Source organism: Cynocephalus volans, chromosome 2, assembly GCF_027409185.1.
Source record: "Cynocephalus volans isolate mCynVol1 chromosome 2, mCynVol1.pri, whole genome shotgun sequence".
NCBI lineage: Eukaryota > Metazoa > Chordata > Mammalia > Dermoptera > Cynocephalidae > Cynocephalus > Cynocephalus volans.
The window spans coordinates 195,539,964-195,562,224 of record NC_084461.1 but is presented as its reverse complement, the minus strand read 5'-3'; the positions used below and the strand labels follow the sequence as shown (position 1 = coordinate 195,562,224).

At 44.9% G+C, this 22,261-nt stretch overlaps 1 protein-coding gene across 1 annotated transcript in view; it reads right to left on the bottom strand.

Annotated features, from left to right (window-relative positions):
- SRRM4 (serine/arginine repetitive matrix 4) overlaps positions 1-22,261 on the bottom strand; it is a 149,927-nt gene that overhangs the window by 38,743 nt on the left and 88,923 nt on the right. The window contains exon 2 of the mRNA XM_063087387.1: positions 3,597-3,743. Coding sequence (XP_062943457.1) covers positions 3,597-3,743 — 147 coding nt within the window. The remainder of the gene's footprint in view (positions 1-3,596; positions 3,744-22,261) is intronic.

Below are 22,261 nucleotides of genomic sequence, written 5' to 3'. Positions count from 1 at the left end.
ATACGCATGTGTATGGGCAAAAAAACTCAAGGACTGTATTTGTGACTAATTGTACAACAGTTATTTTAGTTTCTGTTCTGTGGAAAGTATAAAGCATTTCAACAAAGTGTTTTAATGTAGAATTTATTTTTTGTACCCATGCTGTTGATTGCTAAATGTAATAGTCTGATCATGACGTTGAATGAAGTTGTCTTTTAAAAAATAAATAGATAAAAACAAATAAATATCTACATGTTATTAACGCTTACATGTTATAAAGCATAAAGCACAGTACACATATCCAGAAAGCAAACAGGCTGCTTGCATAAATGTGAGCCACTTCCAGATTTTTTTCTCCAAAAAGTGCTTGTCACAGCAAGAGCCTAATAAATACTTGTTGAGTGACCAAATGAGAGATGAATGGATGAAACAATTTAGCTACTTGCTAAATCATCTTGTTGCATATAAACACTTCCATTGCCACAGCTGCCAGGTATTTGAGGGGAAAAAAATTAAGGGAGACATAATAAAGAAAAAAATCCTTTAAGACTGTGTCTTATAAAATGGGGAAAGGTCCCACTGTTTCAGTCAATTTCTCTAGCTTCTGGAACCCCAAGTTCTCAGGGGAATAGGGTTTGAGAACCACTGTCCTAGACTCAGATTTAAGTAATGGGGTAAAACCATGAAAGCCCTTGATTTGGATAGACTTGAGGTCTGTGAGGTGGGGACAATCAGCCCCCTCATTGAATCCTAAATGCCTTTACCCAGGTAGGTCTCATTTCTTCTACTCCTTTCTTTCCCCTGTGCCAGTTCTCCTCGTGTACCATCCTGGAGGGGCTGGAAGGGGCAGAATAGTGGTAAAGTACACTGTGGTTATGTGTTCAGGGGTTAAGTATGCTGTGGCTACATATACACTGGTTAAGTACAGTGATTAAGTATGCAGCAGCTAAATTTGCAGCGATTAAGTATGGAGTGAGTACATGTGTAGCAGTTAAGTGTGTAGTGGTTAAATATGCAGAGATTAAGTACACACGAGTGAAATATGCAAAGGTTAAGTACATGGTAGTTCAGACCTCAGTGGCTATGTATACAGTGGTTAAATATAGTGATTAGGTATGCAGTGGCTACGTGTGTAGTGGTTAAATATGCAGTGATTAAGTACACACTGGTAAACTATGTGACGTTAAGTATGCAGTGGTTAAGTGCTCAATATTTACTTATACAGTGGTTAAACATATAGCGATTAAGTATGCAGTGGTTACATATACAGGGGTTCAATATGCACAGGTTAAATATGTGGTAGTTAAGTATGCAGCAGCGAGAAATGCTGGCTCTGGAAACAGACATATCTGGACTTAAAGTCCAGCTGTATGACTTTCTAGCTCAAGGGCCTCTCTGAGTCTCATTTCATCATCTACAAGATGGGAATAAAACATGGTACCTGTGTCATAAATTTGCTGTCAGGAGTAAAGGAGCTGACTTACGTAATGTGCCCAAAGTAAGTTCACAGTAAAAGAGGCTTCTGCTATTATAATTATTATGACTTTTGTCATCACTATTATTTTTATTACCGTCATTATTACGGCTTTTATCATGTTAGAGTCAGTCACAGAGAGAAGGGAGCAAGAGGCCCAGACACTATACAATTGAGTTGGCAACATGGCATCATTTTCTCTTCCGTCTCCATGAGACTAACATTTTTTGAGGGCCTCCTGTGTTCTGGGCCCACTGCCGTGATTTGTACATGCCTGATCTAATTTAATCTTCACCTTGATCTTGAGAATTAGGTCTCAATATTCCCATTTTATAGTTGTGAATACTGAGGCCCAGAGAGGAAAAGGAGCTCACCCAAGGCCACTCAGTTAGTAAGTGGTAGGGTCCAGATTTAAACACAAGGCTCTACAACATACAGACTCCCCTTTGGCCATGAGGGAAACGATGTTTTAAAGCATGGACATTCCCTTCCTTTCCCCTTCTCTCTCCATCTCCCTCTGCCTCTCATGGAAGCAACTTTCTTCCTGTTTTCTGGAGAGAATTCTTCAGATCTGATGTTGAACTTCACTTACAGCCAGGATGGCAGGCTGGGTGGAGGGGCGGACTTCATCCGTGAAAGCTACTCTGGCTTCCTAAGCCACTTCTTCAAAATTCAGTAACCACGTCTCCTAGAACCAGGGTTCTTAACTAGGGGTGCATGTTTGTCAGGCTCAGGGGTCTATGAACCTTCTGAAGTGGTACACAGAATTTTCAAAGTGTCCTTAGAGTGTATACATTTTTCCTGAAGACAGCACTCATAGATTTCATCTGAGTCTCAAGTGGGTGCTCAATATGGCTTAGGATCTCTACCTTAGTAAACCGAGAACTCCAGGATGGAAAGGTAGAATTTGGACCAGGTTCAGGGATCCTCAGGCTAATCTTGGCCCTGCTATCAACCGGCCTCAGTTTCCCCATCTATAAAATGGCCTTAACATTCTCTGGTTCAAGATAAGGAGGCTGGGAGGGAGTTTAACTGAGAAGGACACCGGATTCATTTTCCAACTGTTACTGGGACATGGATCCAGACCATGGTAGTAAGAGAGTGGTGTGTTAACAACCGAGTAGGGATTAGGCTTTAATCCAGTGGTAAAGCTGAATTATCAAGATGATGCTGTAAACATATTCAGATTCTCTCTCTCTTTTTTTTCTAGAAAATGTAATTTTATTAATACTATTTTCTACATTCTAGGATGTTGTTGTGGAAAAGTTGGGAGGGAGGGGGAGGGGGAGAGGGGAAGGAAATGTGATGGAAGAAGGAGGAATGAGGAGGGGTGGGATTGAGGCCTGTGGCAGCCCCCACATTCCCCCAGGGGAGACCGGGGGACTTCCAGTGGTGGCTTGGAGGCCAAAGAGACACACTCTTAAGTATATGGTACAAAAGTGAAAACAGAAGACAGAGGATAGATTGGCTTTTTCATTAGCACCAACAGGATAATGTGACAGGTTTTAGTGTAGGATTTTGGGATCAGAGAGACCGGAGTTCAAAACTTCACTCTGCCATTCACTGGTTGCCATATTTTGGGCAAGCCACTTTACTTCTCTGAGCTTAGGTAAAATGCCATATCTTCAGATGCTAGCACTACATTTATCATTTGAGTAGTAGTACTCAAAAAGTACTGCGTGAATAACTGACTTAAAGAATGAATGCAAAGATCTAGAACTCAGGAGACAGGTCTAGGCTAAAATTATGATTTGGGAGTCAGTGGCTCATTAAAATGGGGAGGAACTCTATCATTTAAGGTGAGAGTCAGCAAACTATGGCCAATGGGCCAAATCTAGCCTGCCTCCTCTTTTTATAAATAAAGTTTTATCAGAACACAGCTATGCCTATTTGTTTGCATAATATCTACAGCTGTTTTTGTGCTACGATGGCAGCATTGAGTTGCTGTTACAGAAACCACTGGGTCGACATACTTAAAATATTTACTATCCAGTCCTCTTCAGAGAAAATTTACTGAAAGGGTCTGAGAGAGGAACTTGCAAAAGAGAGGAGGGAGAAGTGGCCAGAGAGGCAAACTTCATTTCTGGATCCTCAAATTGAACCTCCCCATTAGACTGAAGTGAGGAAGAGGGTAGCATCTCACCTGTGTGCTCTGGCAGGACCCAGCTCCCGGCAGGCCTTGTCTCTCTCCCAGCTGTTGGTGCCCAAGGCCTCAGTGGCCAGATGCTGACCCAGCTTTTCTGAGGGCCCATCCTGAGCTGGGACCACAGGGCTGCTCTGGGGCTCTGACCTACAGGGGAAGAAATAAGAACACAAAAGTATTAGGATATACATAGATACTTAATGTTCATAAAATATTCAGGAACTTCCTAATATTTCCCAACTTCCCTTGCAGGCAGGTTGAGTCCATGAGATTATCTTTGGCTGATGGTCTCTGAGTGGGAATGACCATCATTTCCAGTTCAAGGCAGTCAGGATCTGTGAGCCTGACCCAGCTCTTTCTTCCTCCATTGCAGTGACTTTGGAGGCCACGTGTTCTGAAGGATGAGGCTACTCAATGGAGAAGAGATGCCTGAACCACATCAGACTTTGTAAGAGAGAAATAAACCTTAATGAGGTTAAGCCACTCAGATTTAGGTGTCTATTTGTTACTGCAGCAATGCCTAACCTATCCCTAAATCACAAGGAGATGCTGGAAAGCAGCACTTCACTTCTTTTCTCAAGATAAAATTGGAGGCCAAAGCATGACAGTATTAGTTGAAACTCTTTGCCATTTCTATTTAATTTCTCTGCCTTATCTGTATATGGAAGACATATACCTAAATTCAGTAGGAATTTAGTAGCCATAAGACCTGAGGCCCATCACTTAAAATCTCTGAATCATAGTTTCCTCAATTATAAAATAGGGAATAATATCTGTCCATGTAATGTTGGGTTGTTGTGAAGATAAAGTGAGATAATGTATGCAAACAGGCAGGCCTAAAAAGTGCTGCTTTCCTTTGCTTTTACTTCCTTGTGAACCATACCTCCAATCTGGTATCCTTAACAGGTACAAGGTCACCTACTTGGGTCAACAGTTCCCATAAAGGCCTGAAGTTCCCTCCTCTGCCACTAACATAGGCTCCAATTATACTGGGGAGTCACCTGAGTCCCACCTCTTTATCTGAGTCCTAGAGAGAGAAAAGAAATTGCCCAATTATTCAGCCTTTGAAGAGACCGTCACTCAAATTCCTGGCTCCTAAGTGGGAGGAGTCAGGACTTTGAGAGTCACACGTGTACCTGACACCACCCAGTGAGCACCCTTCCCTGCTCACCCTGCCTTCAGGCCCCAGGCCAAGCATTGATTAAATGCATTAGCATTTCTTATGCACCAGTCTCTTGCAGCCTGTGCATCAAAACTTGTTTTATGACTCAGGATTAATGCATTTGATAAGCCTCTGGCTCTTTAGCGTTGCCAGGAGAGCAGGCCAAGTCCAGTCAATATTGAAGGAAAGGCAGCAAAACACATCCATCTCTGTCAGCTGCTTATCGGTGCATCTTTAGAAGCAGAACTGGGAAATACTGCAAGCCCAGGAAGGACGGAGATTCTAACGCTCAGCCCTCCTCACTGTCAACTCCATGCTTCCAGAACTCCCTTCCATCTTACTCAGCCTTGGTTTTCCCTGAGCCTCCCTGCCCCACTTCTCCTACTATGAGTTTTCCATTTTCATGCCTTTGCTCCTGCCCATCTGTCCATGAGCAATGCTGTCCTGGCTCCTATTGAACAAATCAAAGCTTGCAATGTCTATCCAGACACTGGTAAGGCTTGCTTCTTCCCATACTCATCCTGGCCAAGGCCAACCTACATTCATTTACCCCCATTCCCTGAATGTCTACAATGTTTCCAGGCCAGTTCCAGGAGTGGTGATACAGTGGACAAGACAGAGACATCCCCTGTCATCATGGAGTTTACATTCTGTATGGGGAAGTGGATCATAAACACACAAGCAAGTAAAAATATGGCCTGTCAAATGGTAATAAATTATGATGAGACTAGAGTGGCATGCAGGGCTAGGAAATGGGAGGGGATGACTGATATTTTGTACACAGTAATCAAGGAAGGAGTTTCTGAGGGGTAACAATGGAGTGAAGACTTTAAGGCCTAGGGACTAACCTTGAAGTCCAGGTGGTTTAAAATGAGTTCACAGATTCCTTGACACTCCTGCCATCAAAAGATGGAACTTAATTTATTTTCCTTTGGATATTGGATGAGCTTAGTGACTCACCTCTAATGAATAGAATGTGGTAGAAGTGATAATGAGTGACTTTCAAGACTAGGTCACAAAAGGCAGCTTTTGTCTTGCTCTCTTGGATTGATCACTCTGGGTGGAGCCAGCTGCCATGTTATGAGGACACTCAAGCAGCCCCATGGAGAGGTCCACATGGCAAGGAACCAAAGCATCATGCTAGCAGCCAGCACCCACTTGCCAGACATGTGAGTTAGCCACCTTGAAAGTGGGTCCTCCAGCTCCAATCAAGCCTTCAGATGAGACTATAGCCCTGGCTGACATCTGACCACAATCCATGGGAGATGTTTAGCCAGAACCACCCAGCCAAATTCCTGATACACAGAAACTATAAAACATAATTTACTTTATTCTTGTTTTAAGCCACAAATATTTGGGGTAGTTTGTTGTGCAATAGTATATAACTTCTACACAGGTATCTGTGGGAAGTGGGAAAAGTGGGAAGGAAAAGCAAGTTCAAAGACCCTCGCCATACATAAGGACAAAAAGCAAGCACTGGAATAGTAAGAGATGAGATAAGAGATCAGGTCTTTGCAGGTTATGGGAAGACCTTTGGGTTCTACGTAGCTGAGATGGGAAGGCTTTCGAACAAAGAGTCATAGTCTGGCTTACATTTGAGAAGAATCACTCTACTAGACTGAAGGAAGAAAAGGGCAGAGACAGGAAGACTGCTGCAATATCCAGGCTCAGATCAGTGTAGTAGAAATGGGGGTGATGAGATGTGGTCAGACTTTAACAATTTTTGAAAGTAGTACTAACATCATTTGCTGCTGGTTAAATGTGGGAAGTAAGAGAGTCAGCCAAGGGGAGGAGTCAAAGATGACTCCAAGGTTTTGAGCCTGAGCAGAAAGGATGGAATAGTCATTAATGTGATGGAAAAAAGATGGTGTAGGGACCAACCTTACGAGCAGATCCCTTTTCTAGGATATGATAACCTCTTTGCTATCCTTACTATAGCTCTTAGTAATATGTGTTGTTGTCATTTAATTGTCTTCTTTCACACTAGATGGTGAGCTCCCTGAGAGCAGGACTATGTCTTAATGCCCCAGAGCCTGCTGCTTAGTAAATACTCAGCAATATTTGCTCAATGAATAAATGAAAGAGCAAATGCATTGGCCAAAGAGAGCATTTGTTTCAAAAAGTTAGAACAGGCTTTTGAGATGCTTTGGACAAATCCCTTCTTGTTGCAGTTGGTGGGGACGAATGCCCAGAGAGGGCACATAGACCAGCTAATGCTTCCATCTGTATGGACTGTTCAGTCAATTTCTTCTCTATTCTACCTGATATTTCTCTTGGAAAAGTTATCAGTGAGCTTATCAACTTGTATGTATTACCCAGCAGAGCCTTCAGCTGGAGAAACATAAAAATGGAATTTTGGACTCTCTGGGGTATTATAGGAAAACAAGACACGAATCTATACCAGAGGCCATCTCATGACAGGCAAAAATTGAGAGTTGATGTGAGGCATTTGGCAGTGAATAAACACATGGTGAGTAGTGCTGGTGTTGGGTGGAGGGTCTCAGTGACGTGTCCAGTGGTGGGGGTAAAGGCAAATGTGTTATTCAACGTATAGGAAATCCTGGCAGATGTCACTGCCAGAGCACTGGGGCACAAGTCTTAGGGTGAGAACATCTCACCCATCATTGCCAGCAGTGGAGGTCAGAATCAGTGATAGGGAAATCTGGCAATGGAGGAAAGATATAATGTACTTGTGGAAATCTATGTAACTTTATACTCCTTGAAGAGATAGATTGTTCTCTTTCTCTAATAGTATTAGTTTCACCTTTCTGGGATTGGGTACTCCACCTGGGATTTGGCAATAAAACAAACAGAAATATAATTAATTCTACCAGACAGACAGGAAGAGCTAAAGGGAAGAAGAAGGAAATCCTCTGTAATATAACACTTAAGATCTTTTTTTTTGAGATATTTTAACACTTTGGTTCTCAGCTTTCTTAAAGCTGAAAGAGACTCAGGGAGCATGTCTTCCAGGGTTTCTCAAGCCTGGCGCAGTATAGATGCCCCCCAAAGCACTTTTCAAAATACCTAGCCCTTTAGCTAGGTCTCTTCCTAGCTAAAATAAGTCAGAGTCTCAAAGGGGTGAAACTTGGGAGTCTGCTATCTTAAGGAAACATCCCAGGTAATTCAGCTTCTTACTGACTCAAGAATAAAATACAAACTGATTCCCAGGACTAAAAGGCTTTGCTTGATGTGGCTTCTGCCCCACTTTTAACCCCATGTCCTACTCCTCTCTCTGTCCCTTACACTGCTCTATCCACATGGCCTTCTTGCTGTTCCTTAAACGAGTCACCCATTTTCCTGCCTCAGGGCCTTTGCTTTGCTGTTGCCTCCACTGGCATGCTTTTCCTCTAGCTCCTTGAGTGCACAGCTCCTCCTCATTCAAATGTCACCTTTTCAGCAAGGGCCTCCCAGACCCCTCTTTACCTGTGATGGGAATCACAGTAGCCTGCTATGTCTTTCTTCATAACTACAGTTAATATTTGAAAGGGTCATTTTATATATTTATTTGTCAACTGTCTTCTGGACTAGAATGTAAGCTTCATGAGAGGGGGAATAAACCTCTCTTCTCACCACCAAATCCCCATTATTTTTGCTTAATAAATATTTGTTGAATGAATGAATGAATCAATAAATGAATTCGGATGATAGATACTGTGTGGGAACCACAAATCAGATTCAACCTCTTCTTACAAATAAACAAACAGAGGTCCAGGGAAGAGGACCAGTCCAAGGTCACTTTGCACTTCAGTGGAATCAGACCTCTGCAATAACCCTTCCCCTCTAAACCCCTACCCATCTCCCTTCCCTGCCTCCAGCTTTGCATCCTTGCAAGGCTTTAAAAATTCTGTGTTCCATCTTTGCTAAGGAGTACCAGCAGCTGCCTCATTTTCACCACGTAGCCCTTCGAAATTGCATTAAAAAAATACTTAAAAGAAAGTCAAGATCTTCAGGGGACAGCTGAAACAGTGGAGTCAAGGGCCAGCACACTCCACTTCACAGAGGGAGGGAGGGAGCCACGAGTGCTGAATTCCCCAAGGCCTTCCCACTCAGCTCCTGCTAATCAGCAACCTGGAGCTTAGATGCTGCTCTCTGTAGTCATGGCAACTGGCAGATTCCAAGCCTTCGATAAGAGTCAGGGCTGAACTTTCTGCAAAACTCTCAAAGATGCCTAGCTCCCTAGCTGTTTCCCTGCCTCTCCCATCAAAGCATCCACTCACAGGCTGATCTGGCCATTGCTCCCATCAAAGTGTTCATTCGGCCCAGGTTTGGGCACAGATCCCCATGCCCCAAGCACTGTATTGAGTTAAACACTGTTTGGGGAATCAGAGACAAACAGCGTTGGAGCGGGAAGGGCCCCAGTTCCATCTCACCTCTGCGCAGAGAGGGGAAACAGGTCCTGAGAGGCAAGCAGGCTTGCCCAAGGCCACACAGTGACTCACATCAGAGCTGTGGTCTTTTGACTCCCCAGTCCAGTGCTCTTTCCACGTCACTTGATCATAAGGGTAGCTAGCATGTATCAAGCACCTACTGTGTGCCAGCACTTCTCACACATCCTTTCACTGAAGCTTCCAAAGAGACCTATGAGCAGGCATTGTCATCCCCACTATGCAGATGGAGAAACTGAGACCCATAGATATCACATGGCAAGAACACCAGCTGTTCTGCCTGCGTATAAGAATCAACTGAGAAGAAAGGAGAGGAATCTGGAAAACACTTTGAAAATGTAAGGGAATGATAAGTGAGGGCAGAGGGTGAATGGTAGTAATTTCCCTGTAAGACAGAGACTAGCCTTATGTGTTTGGAGAGGATCTATATCTCAAGATTTGGCCTGACTCTTATATTTCACAAACAGAAATGGCTCTTGGCCATTCGATTGGGGGCATCCCTGACACTAATTGCCTCCATCCCACTAATAGCTTCTCCAGTGTGTAGGGCAATTTCTAATCCAGTGTCTCAACTGATGCTGACAACTCTCTGTAAGATGTGCAGAGTGGTCAGCCTACCTCCCTTGCGTAGCTGAAGACATTGAAACCTGGAGTGGCAAAGGGACTTGCTTCCCATCCAAAGCTCATGCCCCAGGTATTTGTTCTATACTTATCCCCAGGACTGAGAATGATCCATCCTTGTCCCTACACTTAACCAGACACCCACAACTTGCTGTTTTGGTAGAGATTGAAGGCCCAGATTCTCATGCTTGTGAGTCAAACAGAAAGCCCAAGACTCATCATGGGAATGACTCAGCCGAGGGACAAGATGGATTTAACCGAAGTGTGCCTTGGCTCCTGAGACTTCCCTCTGGGTTATGTTGATATCCTGGATATCCTTGGCACTCCAAATCCTTTTCAAGGTTAATCTAGTTAATTAAGCCTGGTTGGAGGTAATCTGCAGGAGCTGTTACCCTTTGAGATTTGCTGTCCAGACTGGAAAAAGCATCAGAGCTTGGGGGAAGACTGGCAATTCCAGAGAGTTGCTGTGGGAGATGTCATTTGGATGTGAGGGCAGTAATGCTCATTTTAGTAGAAACTGAATGAAAACAAGGGGAAGTTTTGTGAGGCTGGCATTTTCTTTATTATTTCATTTATTAATCAACTGCTGTTTACTGTACATTGACTTAGCATCAGATATCAAGGACCCTGAAGTAACTAAGATGTGGTTTCTGCCCTTAAGGAGTTTTCACCCAAAAAAGGGAGACAGATCCCTAAACTGAAAATTACAATGTGGCATATAGTAAGTTCTCTGCTAAAGAGAAGCTTAGGGGGCCATGGAACCACAGAGAGAGCACCTAACCTAGCTTGGGGAATGTGGGCAGGTGGCCATGGAATGATGGATGGAAAGTGGTCAATGGAGTGAAGCAAAAAGGATTAGCATGTGCAAAGGCACCAAGACACAGCAGTGCATCTTCACATAACTGCAGAGGATGCAGTTAAGTTAGATAAGTTAGACAGTTGGGGTGAAGAATGGAAGGCAAGAATTGAGACTGGAGAGGAAGACACAGGCTGGATCTTTCAGGGCCATGAAGATAGGTGGTCTTCAAGCCTTAATGTGTACATCAACCAGCCAGGATCTTGTTAGAAGGCAGATGCTGATTCAGTAGGTCTGGGTGAGGGCCTGACCTGCATTTCTAACAAATTCCCAGGTGATGCTGCTGCTCTGTGGACCACACTTTGAGTAACCAGACTGTAGATTCTCTAAAGGATTTGGACTTGATCCTGAGCACTGACCTACACAGACAAGCACAGCCCTCTACCATACTCTCTCTTCACACAACTTATGAGAATGGTTTAGCTCAGTTCTCAGGGCTGAGAGCAAGTGTGTGAGTGTGTGAACATGTGTATGTGTGTGTGTGAGTGTGTGGTAAACACTCTCATATATCAATAATTGCCTGGTTCTCAAGTTCAGGTCAAAGGACAGAAGAGCCATATGGAGAAAAAACTGGATCAGCATTTCTTGCTCAGCTCAGCCAAGTAGGTCAGGCTCCCAACCTGCTGGGCTTTGAACTCTCATCAAAGAACACATCCATCCTCTGCCCTCCAATCAGTCCCCAACCCATCCAGTCATTTCTCCATCCGCAGACTGGCCTATCGATTGCCTATCTGACTAGTGAGGGTTCAAACTGCTGAGAAGAGGATTGGATTTAACTGTTGGGACTGCCTAAAGTGCAGGCTGTCCCCCACTTGGAAATAGGCTAAATTCTAAAACGCGTGGTATGCCACTTGAACAGGTTGAGAAAGGCAGTTAGTTAATGCTGGGAAAGTGCACAGGTCCTGGAGTCCTACTAACCTGAGTTCAAGCCCTGATTCTGCCAAGCTTTCATCACGGACAAGAAGGACAAGAATAACATCTCTCGCTCCAGCCCAGCACCACTTCAGGACATTTTTATGAGCTGGAATTGCAGACAGGGTTTGCATTTCTCTGTGGAGGGTGAGGTATTGATTATATTTTCTTGCCATAGGAGGGATTGTGCCAGGTGAGTTTGGCCATCATCACAGCCACTGCTGGAGAAGGAACCAAGCAAGCAAGAGTCTGCTGGAAAGAAGGAAAAAGCTCTCAGTCTAGGAAGCCACTCTCAGCCCAAGGCAGGAGGAGCTTTAGTACAAGAGCTGGGAGAGTGACAAATGGTTCCAAGAGGTGCTGCCAGGGGTTGTTCACTTATTCTTTATTCAGTCACTCATTCAACAAATATTTATTGAGCGCCTACTATGTGCAGGCCATGTTCTAGGTACTGGAGACACAACAGGAAATAAGACAGAAGAAACTTCCTATCTGGTGGAGCTTGCATTCTTCTGCAGTGGATGGAGAAAGGAGGAGAACAAAAAATAAACATAATTAAGTGATAAATATGTAGACTATTAGAAAGTGATTAGTGCTATGGAGAAAAGATCGAGAACAGGATAAGGGAGAGGGAATACAACTGGGAGGGAGTTGCAATTTTAAATGGGGTGATTGGAGAAGTCGTCACTGAGAAGGTGACATTCGAGCAAAGACTTGAAAGTGATGAGGGAGTGAGCCTTGAGCACTCCTGGGAGAACATAATAGGCAGAGGACACAGCCAGCACAAAGGTCCTGAGGCAGGGACATACTAGATGCACTGAAGAATAGCAGTGTAGCTGGAGCTGAATGGGCAAGGAAGAGAAGTAGCGAAGGACCAGATCATAGGAAGTCTGGTGGGCTATTGCAAGAACTTGGTTCTTTCCTCCCAGTGAAATGAGAAGCCATCAGAGGGTTCTGAGCAGAGGAGGGACATGATCTGGCTTAGGTTTTAAATGATCCCTGCTTTGGCATCTTGCTGAGTGTATACAGCAAGGGAGTTGGAATAAATGCAGGAAGACCAGTGAAGAAATGACTACAGTAACCTACACAAGAGAAGATCGTGGCTGGGTATTGCTGCTGTAGTGATGAGAAGCAGTTGGATTCTAGACATATATTGAAGGTAGGATCAACAGAGTTTTTGCATGGATTGGATATGGAGTGTGAAAGAGAAGGGTCAGGGATGACTCCAAGGTTTTTGGTTTGAGCACCTGAACAGATATTGCAGCCAATTACTGAGCTGGAGACAACTGCAGGTGGAGAAGGGTGTTTTGGAAGGGTCCTCTGGAGCTCAGTTTTGGACACGCTAGTTTCGAGATACCAATTAGACATCTATGAGAAAATGGCAGGTAGGCAGGTGGGTACACGAGCCTGGAGTCCAGAGAAGAGATCAGAGCTGGGAAATACATTTGAGTGATGTTAACATTTAGACAGAATTTAAAGCCAGGAGACTGGATCTTCTGGGAGTGAGATGGAGCACCTGGCTAGATAAAGGTGGGAAGCTGGGGACAGAGTAAGCTCTAATGATATTGTACCAACGGGGTTTTGGAATAACAAGATAGCTCAATAGAAGTGTCCTAGCCTGGGGGACTGGCTTTTAAAATATATTCTTAAAGTGGTTGACAGCTCCAAATCATTCATTAGATGTAGTGATTCATTTATTGTTTATGCATTCATTAATCCATTTATTCGTCAGCTACTCATTCACTCATCTGCTAAGCATCATTTTACTCCTGGTGGAGGGTCATTTCAAGATGACCCAGGTGGGTCCCTTCCTCAAGGTCAAAGTCGAGAGGAAGTGATGCAGCAAGTACATAAGAAACTCTCACCCAGAAGTGAAAGTGGCCTGAGAAAGAAGATGTTCTGAGTGAGGAGAAGGCAAATTTGCCTGGAGGAAGCAAGGCAAGCTGCACAGAGGGGGCCAAGTCACTGGTAAAGGAGGGTTGGTAGAGCTTATACTCATCAGATAGACTCTGCCTGGCCACTCACCAGCTGGGTGACCTTGGGCAAATCCATTGACCTCTCTGGTGAAATCACAAGTTGTGTTCACCTCACAGGGCTGTTGTGAGAATGAAATGAGATGATACGTGTCCCACGCTTAGATAGTATCTGGAACATGGTGGCACTGTAAATACCAGCCACACTTCCCAGGCCACACTGGTCTCTAGCCTCACATGCAAAGCTTGCCTCTGAGGACCCACTCACCACTGATTCTGATTCCTTTCCCCAAACAACCCAAGGCAAAGGGATTCTGGGAGGGAGAGGGGCAGGAGGTTGTAATGCCCTTGAGTGTCCCAGGAGATGCTCCTACACTGGGGTCTTGGCTCCCCACCACCACGCTAAGTAGCTACTTAAGTACCTGGAAATGGCCCTTCCCAATTCCATGCTGTGTCCCAGCTTTTCTTCTCTCAATAGCCCAGGGATGAATTTGTCTCTCTCTGCCCTGTGGTGTCACCCACTGGATCCTTTTATCAGCTAGAACTACAGACAGGGGACTTCGGAGAGGATAGCTCAGTTAGGACTTGTGCTGCTGCAGACACACACACACACACACACACACACACACGTGTGTGCCTCTGGCACAAGACGCTGAGTTTTGGGAGAAAATTCCTAACAAGCAGGGTAAGCTGTGCTGAGATCTGCAGAGAGGACAGACCAGATAAGCCACAAATCTCAATGGCAGGCAGTGAGCTCCTGAGGTCTGGGCTCGTTAGTTTTAAAATAACATAGTAAGAAGTGAGATAAAGGGCTTCAGAGGGGGAAGCTGTCAGACCTCTCGCCTCACATTGTCGGAGCCACCGGAGGGACCCCTTGTCTCTCCTCCCAGGTTACAGAAACTGATATTGCCCCTCAGTCAGCGGCTGTGTTGCCACATCTCAGAGTTGGACATTGTCAGAGATAGGCCAGCCGTTGCAGGATATTGAGTCCAGGCCTGGAGAAGCCACAATCCACAGCGGGCAAGCGCTACACTCAAGGAAATTCTGCAAGTTAAGGGCTCAGCAGGGACTGTTGCTTTGTTCTTCTGCAGCTATAGAGGATGCTGTTGATCAGATCCTAGATCCTCTTTGTTAGACTGCTGGTAGTGCTGGCATGCCTCACGAATGCCCCCTTCCAGAAGGTTATGCCCACCCTTGGAAGGAGGGCAGCCCATAGCCAATGACTAACTGACATAAATGCACAAAAGACCTGCTCCCTTGCCGCGATTGGGGAACAATTCTGTGGGCAATTCACACTCTGGAGTTTCCCCGGGATCAGGCTGAGGTTTGACTGCAGCTGAAACTACATCTTTCCTTAACTTTCTTCCCCCCCAGCCCGATCCTGTTTGCTCATTCCCTTTGACCTGAGAGCACACCCTCAATAAGTCATGTGCACCCCAGTTCCTGTCTCAGGCTTTATTCCTTGTGAATTCCATCTAAGACATAGACCCAGACCAAGTTTTTCTCTATCAAACTATTAAATGCAAAACAATGATTAAACACTGTATTGTCTGGAGTCAGACAGACATGGGTTTGAATCTCTGCTCTGCCACTTTCTGGCTGTGTGACCCACAGGAAATTTCCTTTTTCTTTTTTTTTTTTTTAATCAGTTTTTAAAAGTTACGTTTTGTTAAATAAGAATAAATAATTTACTAAGTTTGAGCTGTTCTGTTAACAAAGTAAAAGAAATTTACACCAAATTATTTAAAAATTTATATATATATATATATTTATATACAGCATTCTTTTCTACTGAAACAATTGATTATACATATTTGTGGGGTACAGAGTTGAATATCAATGCCTGTGTACAATGTGTGATCGCATCAGGATAATTAGCATGTTCATCATTACAAAACGTAATCATTCTTTGTGTCCGTTAACCAATTTCTCGCTAACCCCCCACCCCCTTTCCCACCTCTAGAAAACACAGTTCTGATATCTACTTCCCACAGGAAGTTATTTAACATCATTGAGCCTCAGTTTTTCCATCTGGGATGGGAAATATTAACGGAGATTAATATTTCTCTGTCTTTGCGCAGGCTGATCCCTCTGCCCTGAGTGCCCTCGCTACACTTTTCTACCAGGAGAATATTAATATTGATATTAATATATTACCTGCCTCATAAGGTAGTTGTGAAATGCTTAGTGCATTTCCCGAACGCGTAACAAATGCTCGGTATATGTAACCCGATGATGGTGGTGGTGATAATGACCTTGATGATGACGGCAGGCGGCATGGGGAGGTTGCGTCATACCAAGTCCACCAGTCAGCAGAAAGCTCTCAGAAGACTCCGCCTCTGTAACTCCCGCACCAATCATCAGCGAGCTCTCAGATCACACCCTTTCTATTTGCCCTCCTTTGGGCTTATCCCAGGGGCTCCATCCTTTGCTATTATTCTTCTCTGACAAAGGATTCCCTGTTGGGAGAGCGGAAGCTCTGAAAAGAGTCTTGCTTTACGTGGAAATAGCCATTTCTCAGTGCCAGCCCAGACGTCCAGCTGTCCCACCTGTAGGAAATGGCTCCTCCACAGTGATTCGTCGTAAGGAGTTGATGGGAAAGGTCTGTCCCTCCATTGGGATTTTTATCTGCTTTTTAAAAGTCAAACCCATTACCTCAGGATTGTAGGTTTATTAGAAAGCTTTATCTTTATTAGGCAGTCATCTTCATGATTATCTCCCACAAACTTTGATAGGTTCCCCTTGGCTCCAAGAGGACTTGGGGTGGGGTGGGAGTGGGGGGGGGGTAGGTTGCAGCAGAAACAAACTAGGATGTTTCAGAACAGCTCCCTCCCCACCAGGTGGGCAGAGGTTTCTTTAATCTGCATGGTTTCTTGTTGACAACAGGCAGGAACTCCACAATCAGGAACCACCAGGAGCTTTGGAATCAGGCAGACTCGAGCTCAAAAGCTGGTTCTGCTGTTTTCAAGCTGTGATGGGCGAGTCACTTCATCTCTCTTCTGCAAAAGAGGATGGTGACCATGTCCAGCTTGTAGAGATGGTGCACGCAAAGTGCTCAACACCATTCCTGGTGCTGAGTACGCAGTTAATCAGTGCTGTCATCGTAATTGTAATTATGCATTGTAAATAGGCTTTGGGACAGAGTCTCCCAACCTCTGTCTTTGCGCAGGCTGATCCCTCTGCCCAGAGTGCCCTCGCTACCCTTCTCTACCGAGAGAAGCTTCACTCATCCTTCAAGGCTCAGCTCAACTATTGCACCTTCCTTTTCTGACCCCCCACTGCCCTTCCTCCCGTAGGAATAAATTCTTTAATCCACGATGCTCTAGCATCACTTTGTAAATCCCTCCAAGATTTTGCTGCATTACCTTGGGCAAGGTTCCCCATCTGTTTAAGCCTCAGCTTTCTCATTTCAAAAATGGGGATAATAATACCTTATGTATTGGGGTGGTTGTGGGAAATACATATTTATTAAGCTAAGCACAATGTCTTATTATTGTAATTGTAATTGCAAGTAGTATTGAAAGAGGCTTGGTAGCTCCAATATGAGAAAGAATTTCTGCTTGGTGAGGAGTCCGCATGGATTATTTTTTCCCAATCATCTCTGAGGAGGACATGGCTTCCAGTTTGCCTGGAATAGTTGGAGAAGCCTGAAGTCAGGGCACTGGCCACAATGACCTCTGAAGAGCTCTCCAGTTCCAGGATTTTTGAGAATCAGATTCTTCTTTGGGTCTAAGTCATCCCCACTTTTTTGTCTCTTTCTGAACGTATTTGGGGGGTGGCAGAGTAGGGCACAGAACCTACCAACACAGCCCATTTTGCTTACAATTTAGGGATGAGAATTGTATCCTTCAAACACAATGTGTAAGTTCATAAGCATGGGTGTACCAACTTCTTCAACACACTGTCAGAGTAAACAGACCTCAGATTTATTGAGCATCTACTACATGCTAAGCACCTCATCAGACATTTAAAACCCATTATTTTCTTTAAGTCCCATAATAAGCTCTTGAAGTAGGTACTGTAAGGGTTGTTTTTAGATAAGAAAACAGTCTCAGAGAGGTGTAGTGACCTGCCTAAGGACACAGAGCCAAGCAAGTAGGGGAGCCCAGAGTTCTCAAGAAACTGTGGCTAGGTATACCTGCTCTCTGGACTGAGCATGGCTCTGCAATCCAGACAGACTATGTCTACACAGCTTTTGGTGTAATTAGGTCCCTTTCCACTGCTGATCATGTCTTCGCCTCCCCCATGCTGACTGGTGTTCAGTCTTCTCCCTATTTCCTCGCCTGTGCCTGGTTCCTGGCTGCTGTCTGCACAGTCTATTGACTGAGACACTCAATCAATCAGCTAGCTTGCTCCGACAGCTAAAAAACACCCCGTTGACCAATTTTCCCTCCAGCACCTTTCCAAGGACCATGAAACCTTACTAATTTGGAATTTGCAATGATTTCTGACACAGAACCTGCATTTCTCATTCTGGTAAAAAAAAAAAAAAAAAAAAAAAAAATGTCTGAATGAAATGTCATCACATGGACCCCTGGGAGCTTCTGAGCCAGACTCTGGCAGCCAAAAGGCCTGTTTCCATTCCTTTCCTCTTTGTTCCTTCTCCTGGCTTCTTTCACCTGCATCCATTCCTATGTTGGATTATGACTGACAGCACCATTATCAATGCTAACACCACTAATATTAACAGTGGATATTCGTGGAGCACTAGCTATGTTCTGGGCACTGTTCTAAGTGTTTTGCATGTGTTTGGTCTCATAATCCTCACCCCAATTATTAGAGACTTGTACAATGTATTAGCCTGTTTCTGTTGCTTATAACAAAATACTATGGAACTGGGTGATTTATAAGAAAACAAAATTTATTGCTTACAGTTTTTAAGGCTGGGAAGTCCAGGGAACACATCTGGTGAAGGCTTTCTTTGGTGGTGACTTCAGTGATGGCAGGGTATCACATTATAAAAATGGTGGAGCAGAGAGACCAGAGAGAGAGACAGACTCTTTGTGCTCCTCTTTTAAAGCTCTCTGAACCACGCCCATGACTGCCATTTTTGATCCATTCACTGTGTTGTGATCCTACAACCCAAACACCTCTTCAAGGCCCTACTTTTCAATTACCATAATAGGATTTCTCTTAGCAGTCACAGTGGGGGCCAAGTTTCTAATACATAAAACTTGGGGGACACAATTCAAGCTTCAGTGAGTTTGGGGGAGACATAATTTGATTCACTACATACAATTATCAATCTCGTTTTACCAAGGAAGAAACTGAGGCAAGGGGAAATCCTGCTGATAGATGGTAGAGATGGAATTGGAACCCAGATAACCTGGCTCCAGAGTCCTACACCACAGTGCCTCTTGGATTGGGCACTGTGGGGACTACTTGTGGATCCTCCAAGCCCCAATAGTGCCTCCCACTTTGGGCCTCTGAGATCATCATGTGATGGGACAGAAAAGCTTTGTGTCTTTCTGTAGCTGTATGATTGGTGTGTACAGTCAGGGACTCAATGGAAAAGCTACCTCCAGACCTCAGTCACAATGGACACTGTTGAGTGAGAGGCATGAGGCCTTCATAAGAAATTGGTAGCAAAGAGCTTAAGAAGGATCTTTCCTATGTTCAAAATCCTTTTTGGTGGTGTTGGTTACTCTTAGGACCAACCACCTAGCCAAAGCTCCAGTTTCTTCCTACAGCTCGATTGCTGTATGCTGGTGGTAGAGTTGGGAAACATACAACCAGAAAGCTATGTGTAGTTCTACTCACCCCTTCCTGTGAAAAGGGCCTGTGGCACCCTTTTGCATAAGCTCAGAGTAGGCTTGCCTTAGTGACTGTGCAGTAGGGCATCCTCCTTTTCATGGAGGGAAACATTGGCCACTTGGGTTGTTTTGGAGTGTGCATTGAGTGGAAAAGAAAGGCCATGGCTTCAGAAAAACTCATGGATATGGCTTGATTCCACCAATTACCTATTTGGCTGGTGGTGTGTAGATAGAGCCTTCATTTCCTGCACAAGTATTTCTCAGCACCAGGTGTCAGGGGTGGGGGGACCTGCAGCCTGAGACGAGTGTGGGGGACATGGTGGGATGGAAGCAAAGGCTTTTAGATGAAGCAAAGGCTTTTAGACAAATCAGACACCCCTCAGCCATAATGAAAGGCCTCCCTGGGAACTGCATATTCATGGCCATAATTTTATGTGTGCCCAGCTAAGAATCTCCACGTGAGTAGGATTTATCCATATGTGTGTGTGTGTACAAGGACAGTGGAGCCTGGACCCAGATGTTTCTGATATCAAGATGTGTCATAGAGGCAAGTTAGTTATGTCTAGGGTGAATGCATAATCCATAGTCCAAACTGGGACACTTTGAGGATGAAAAATGGTGCTGACAATAAGTGCCCAGGGGTGTGTGGCCATCCTGGTCATCTCTCTTTCCTGACCTTGAGACTTGAGTGTCCAACTGGCCCCTCTACCTCTCCTCATGGAAGTCGCACAGGCACCTCAAACTGAACATGTCCGGACCTCAGCGTACCACCTCCCCCACATCCTGTTCTCTAGCTCTAACTGCCACCTACATATCCAAGCACCAACCTGGCCACCACCCTTGATCCTTTCTCTCTTTCCTTCTCACATCCCTCCTCTCAGCAAATCTTGACTGTTTTAACTCCAAAGGATCTCAGCCTGTATCTCCTTCTCTCCATCTCCACTGCCACCTCCTGGTCCAAGCCACCATGCCTCTCACCTAGGCAACTGCAGCAACCTTGTGAGCAGCTTCTTGCTTTCACTCTGATCTTGCCCAGCCTGCTGTCCAGGCAGGAGGCAGGGTTGTCTTTCCAAAGTGCAAATCTCATCATGTCACTCCCTTCTGCAGAGCCCTGAGAAGCTGGTTCAACCTTCTTGAGGTGCCTCCCATAGGTCTTCAACATCTGGCCCTGCTGACCTCTCCAGGTTTGTCATTCTCTGCTGCTTCTCATTGACCATGCTCAAATCACACAAAGCCTTACAGCACCCTGAACAGCTCTTGCATCTTGGCTCACCTGTTCTCCCTGTTAGATGCAGTAGAGTATAGAATTCAAGGGCATGGCCTGGAGCCAGACTGCCAGGTTCAAACTGTAGTGCTGCCACTCTGTGGCCTTGAGAAGTTGACTTCACCTCTCTGGGCTTCAGTTCAGCTGTAAGATGGGGGTAATAACAAAACCTACCTCACAGGGTTATTTTAAGGATTAATAGCGAATATATAGGGCTGTCCAGTTAGCTCAGTTGGTTATAGTACAGCCTTATAACACCAAAGTCATGCATTTGGATCCCTGTACCAGCAGCCATCAAAAAGAAAAAAAAAAAAAAAGAGCGAATAAATATAAGGCTCTTGGAACAGTGCCTGGCCCACTAGTAAGTGCTCTGTGTTTACTAATTAAGAAATGGCATCATTCTCCTTGCCTCCTTCAACTTGATCACCTGCTGTCCATTTTTCAGATTTCAACTTAGACATCACCCCCCCTAGGAAGCCTTCCCTCACTACTAGACCTGTTGTGTCTCTTCTCTATGCTCAGAATCCCCCTCCATTGCAATTGTCTGTTTAATTCTGTTTCTCCCCATCAGACTGTGAATGCTTTGAGGCAGAGCCCCAGCCTTGTGCCCCATTATATCCTCAATACCTAGGAGAGTTCCAGGCCCACAGTTTGTCTTCAGTAAATATTGGTTGAGTGAGAGAACTGACCAGATAAATAGCCTAATCAAGCCAGCAAGGGAGAAGTTAACTGAGGGGCCAGGCAGCAGATGGCAGTGTATGTCACTGTCAACATAGCTACAGATAGCCAGCTCAGGACAACTCCCGAGTCCCAGGACGCTGGCATTTGTAACAGGTGTTTTTCCAAGATGGGCAGTTACTGAAGGGCAGTTGGGTTTCCTCTGAGGATGCCACACACGGAAATGGTGTGTGACTATTCCCCTGGTTTTCTGCTGCAATGCCCAGCCACCTTCCAGAAGACATAGCTCCTCTGCTTTAGGGTGCAGAGAACAAATCAAAACCCCCTGCTTGGTGTTCAGGAGCTCCTACTCCCCGCCCCCACTGACTCTCTCTCCTCTCCTCTAAGTATTCCCCTCCTGCACCAGTCAGACTCCCTGAACTCAGAGGGCTGTGTTCAAATCCCAGTTTTGTCACATACTAGTTATGTGGCCTTGAGCAAACAAATTCACCTCTCTGTGGTTCAGTTGCCACACCTGTAAAATGGAAAGCATCATAGTGCCTACTTCACAGGGCTGTAGCTAGGATTCAGTGAGGTGATGCATTTGGTGATGTGCATGGTACACAGCAAAAGCTCAATGATGCTCTTGAACACTTTTTAAAAATAAAGATCCCAGATTCCAAATCTTTTCCATGCTGTTCTGCCTACTTCTGATGCCTTCTCCCTACATCTCTGCCTGGTCAAGTCCTACTGGTTGGATCTCCTCTCTGTATCAAAATGCCCAGCCACTCTTATCACCTACAGCACAGATCTAAGCCCACAGTAGAAACCCAGTAATGTTCTTGGCAGCTGCACTGTCAGCTCAACTCTGAGCACAATAGATTTGAGTCCCTTTTTCAAAGCATCAGCTGACAGGCAAATGTCCCTGGCCATCTTGGGAATGGGACCATTCCCTTATATCCAGTCTTAGAGATAAGGATTCAGGGACAAGTCATTTATTGGTGACATGGTGGTAGGATGCTCTGGTAGGGAAGTGGGGAAGGGAGACAGGGGTGGAAGTCAGTTACCATTGCAGGCAGCTG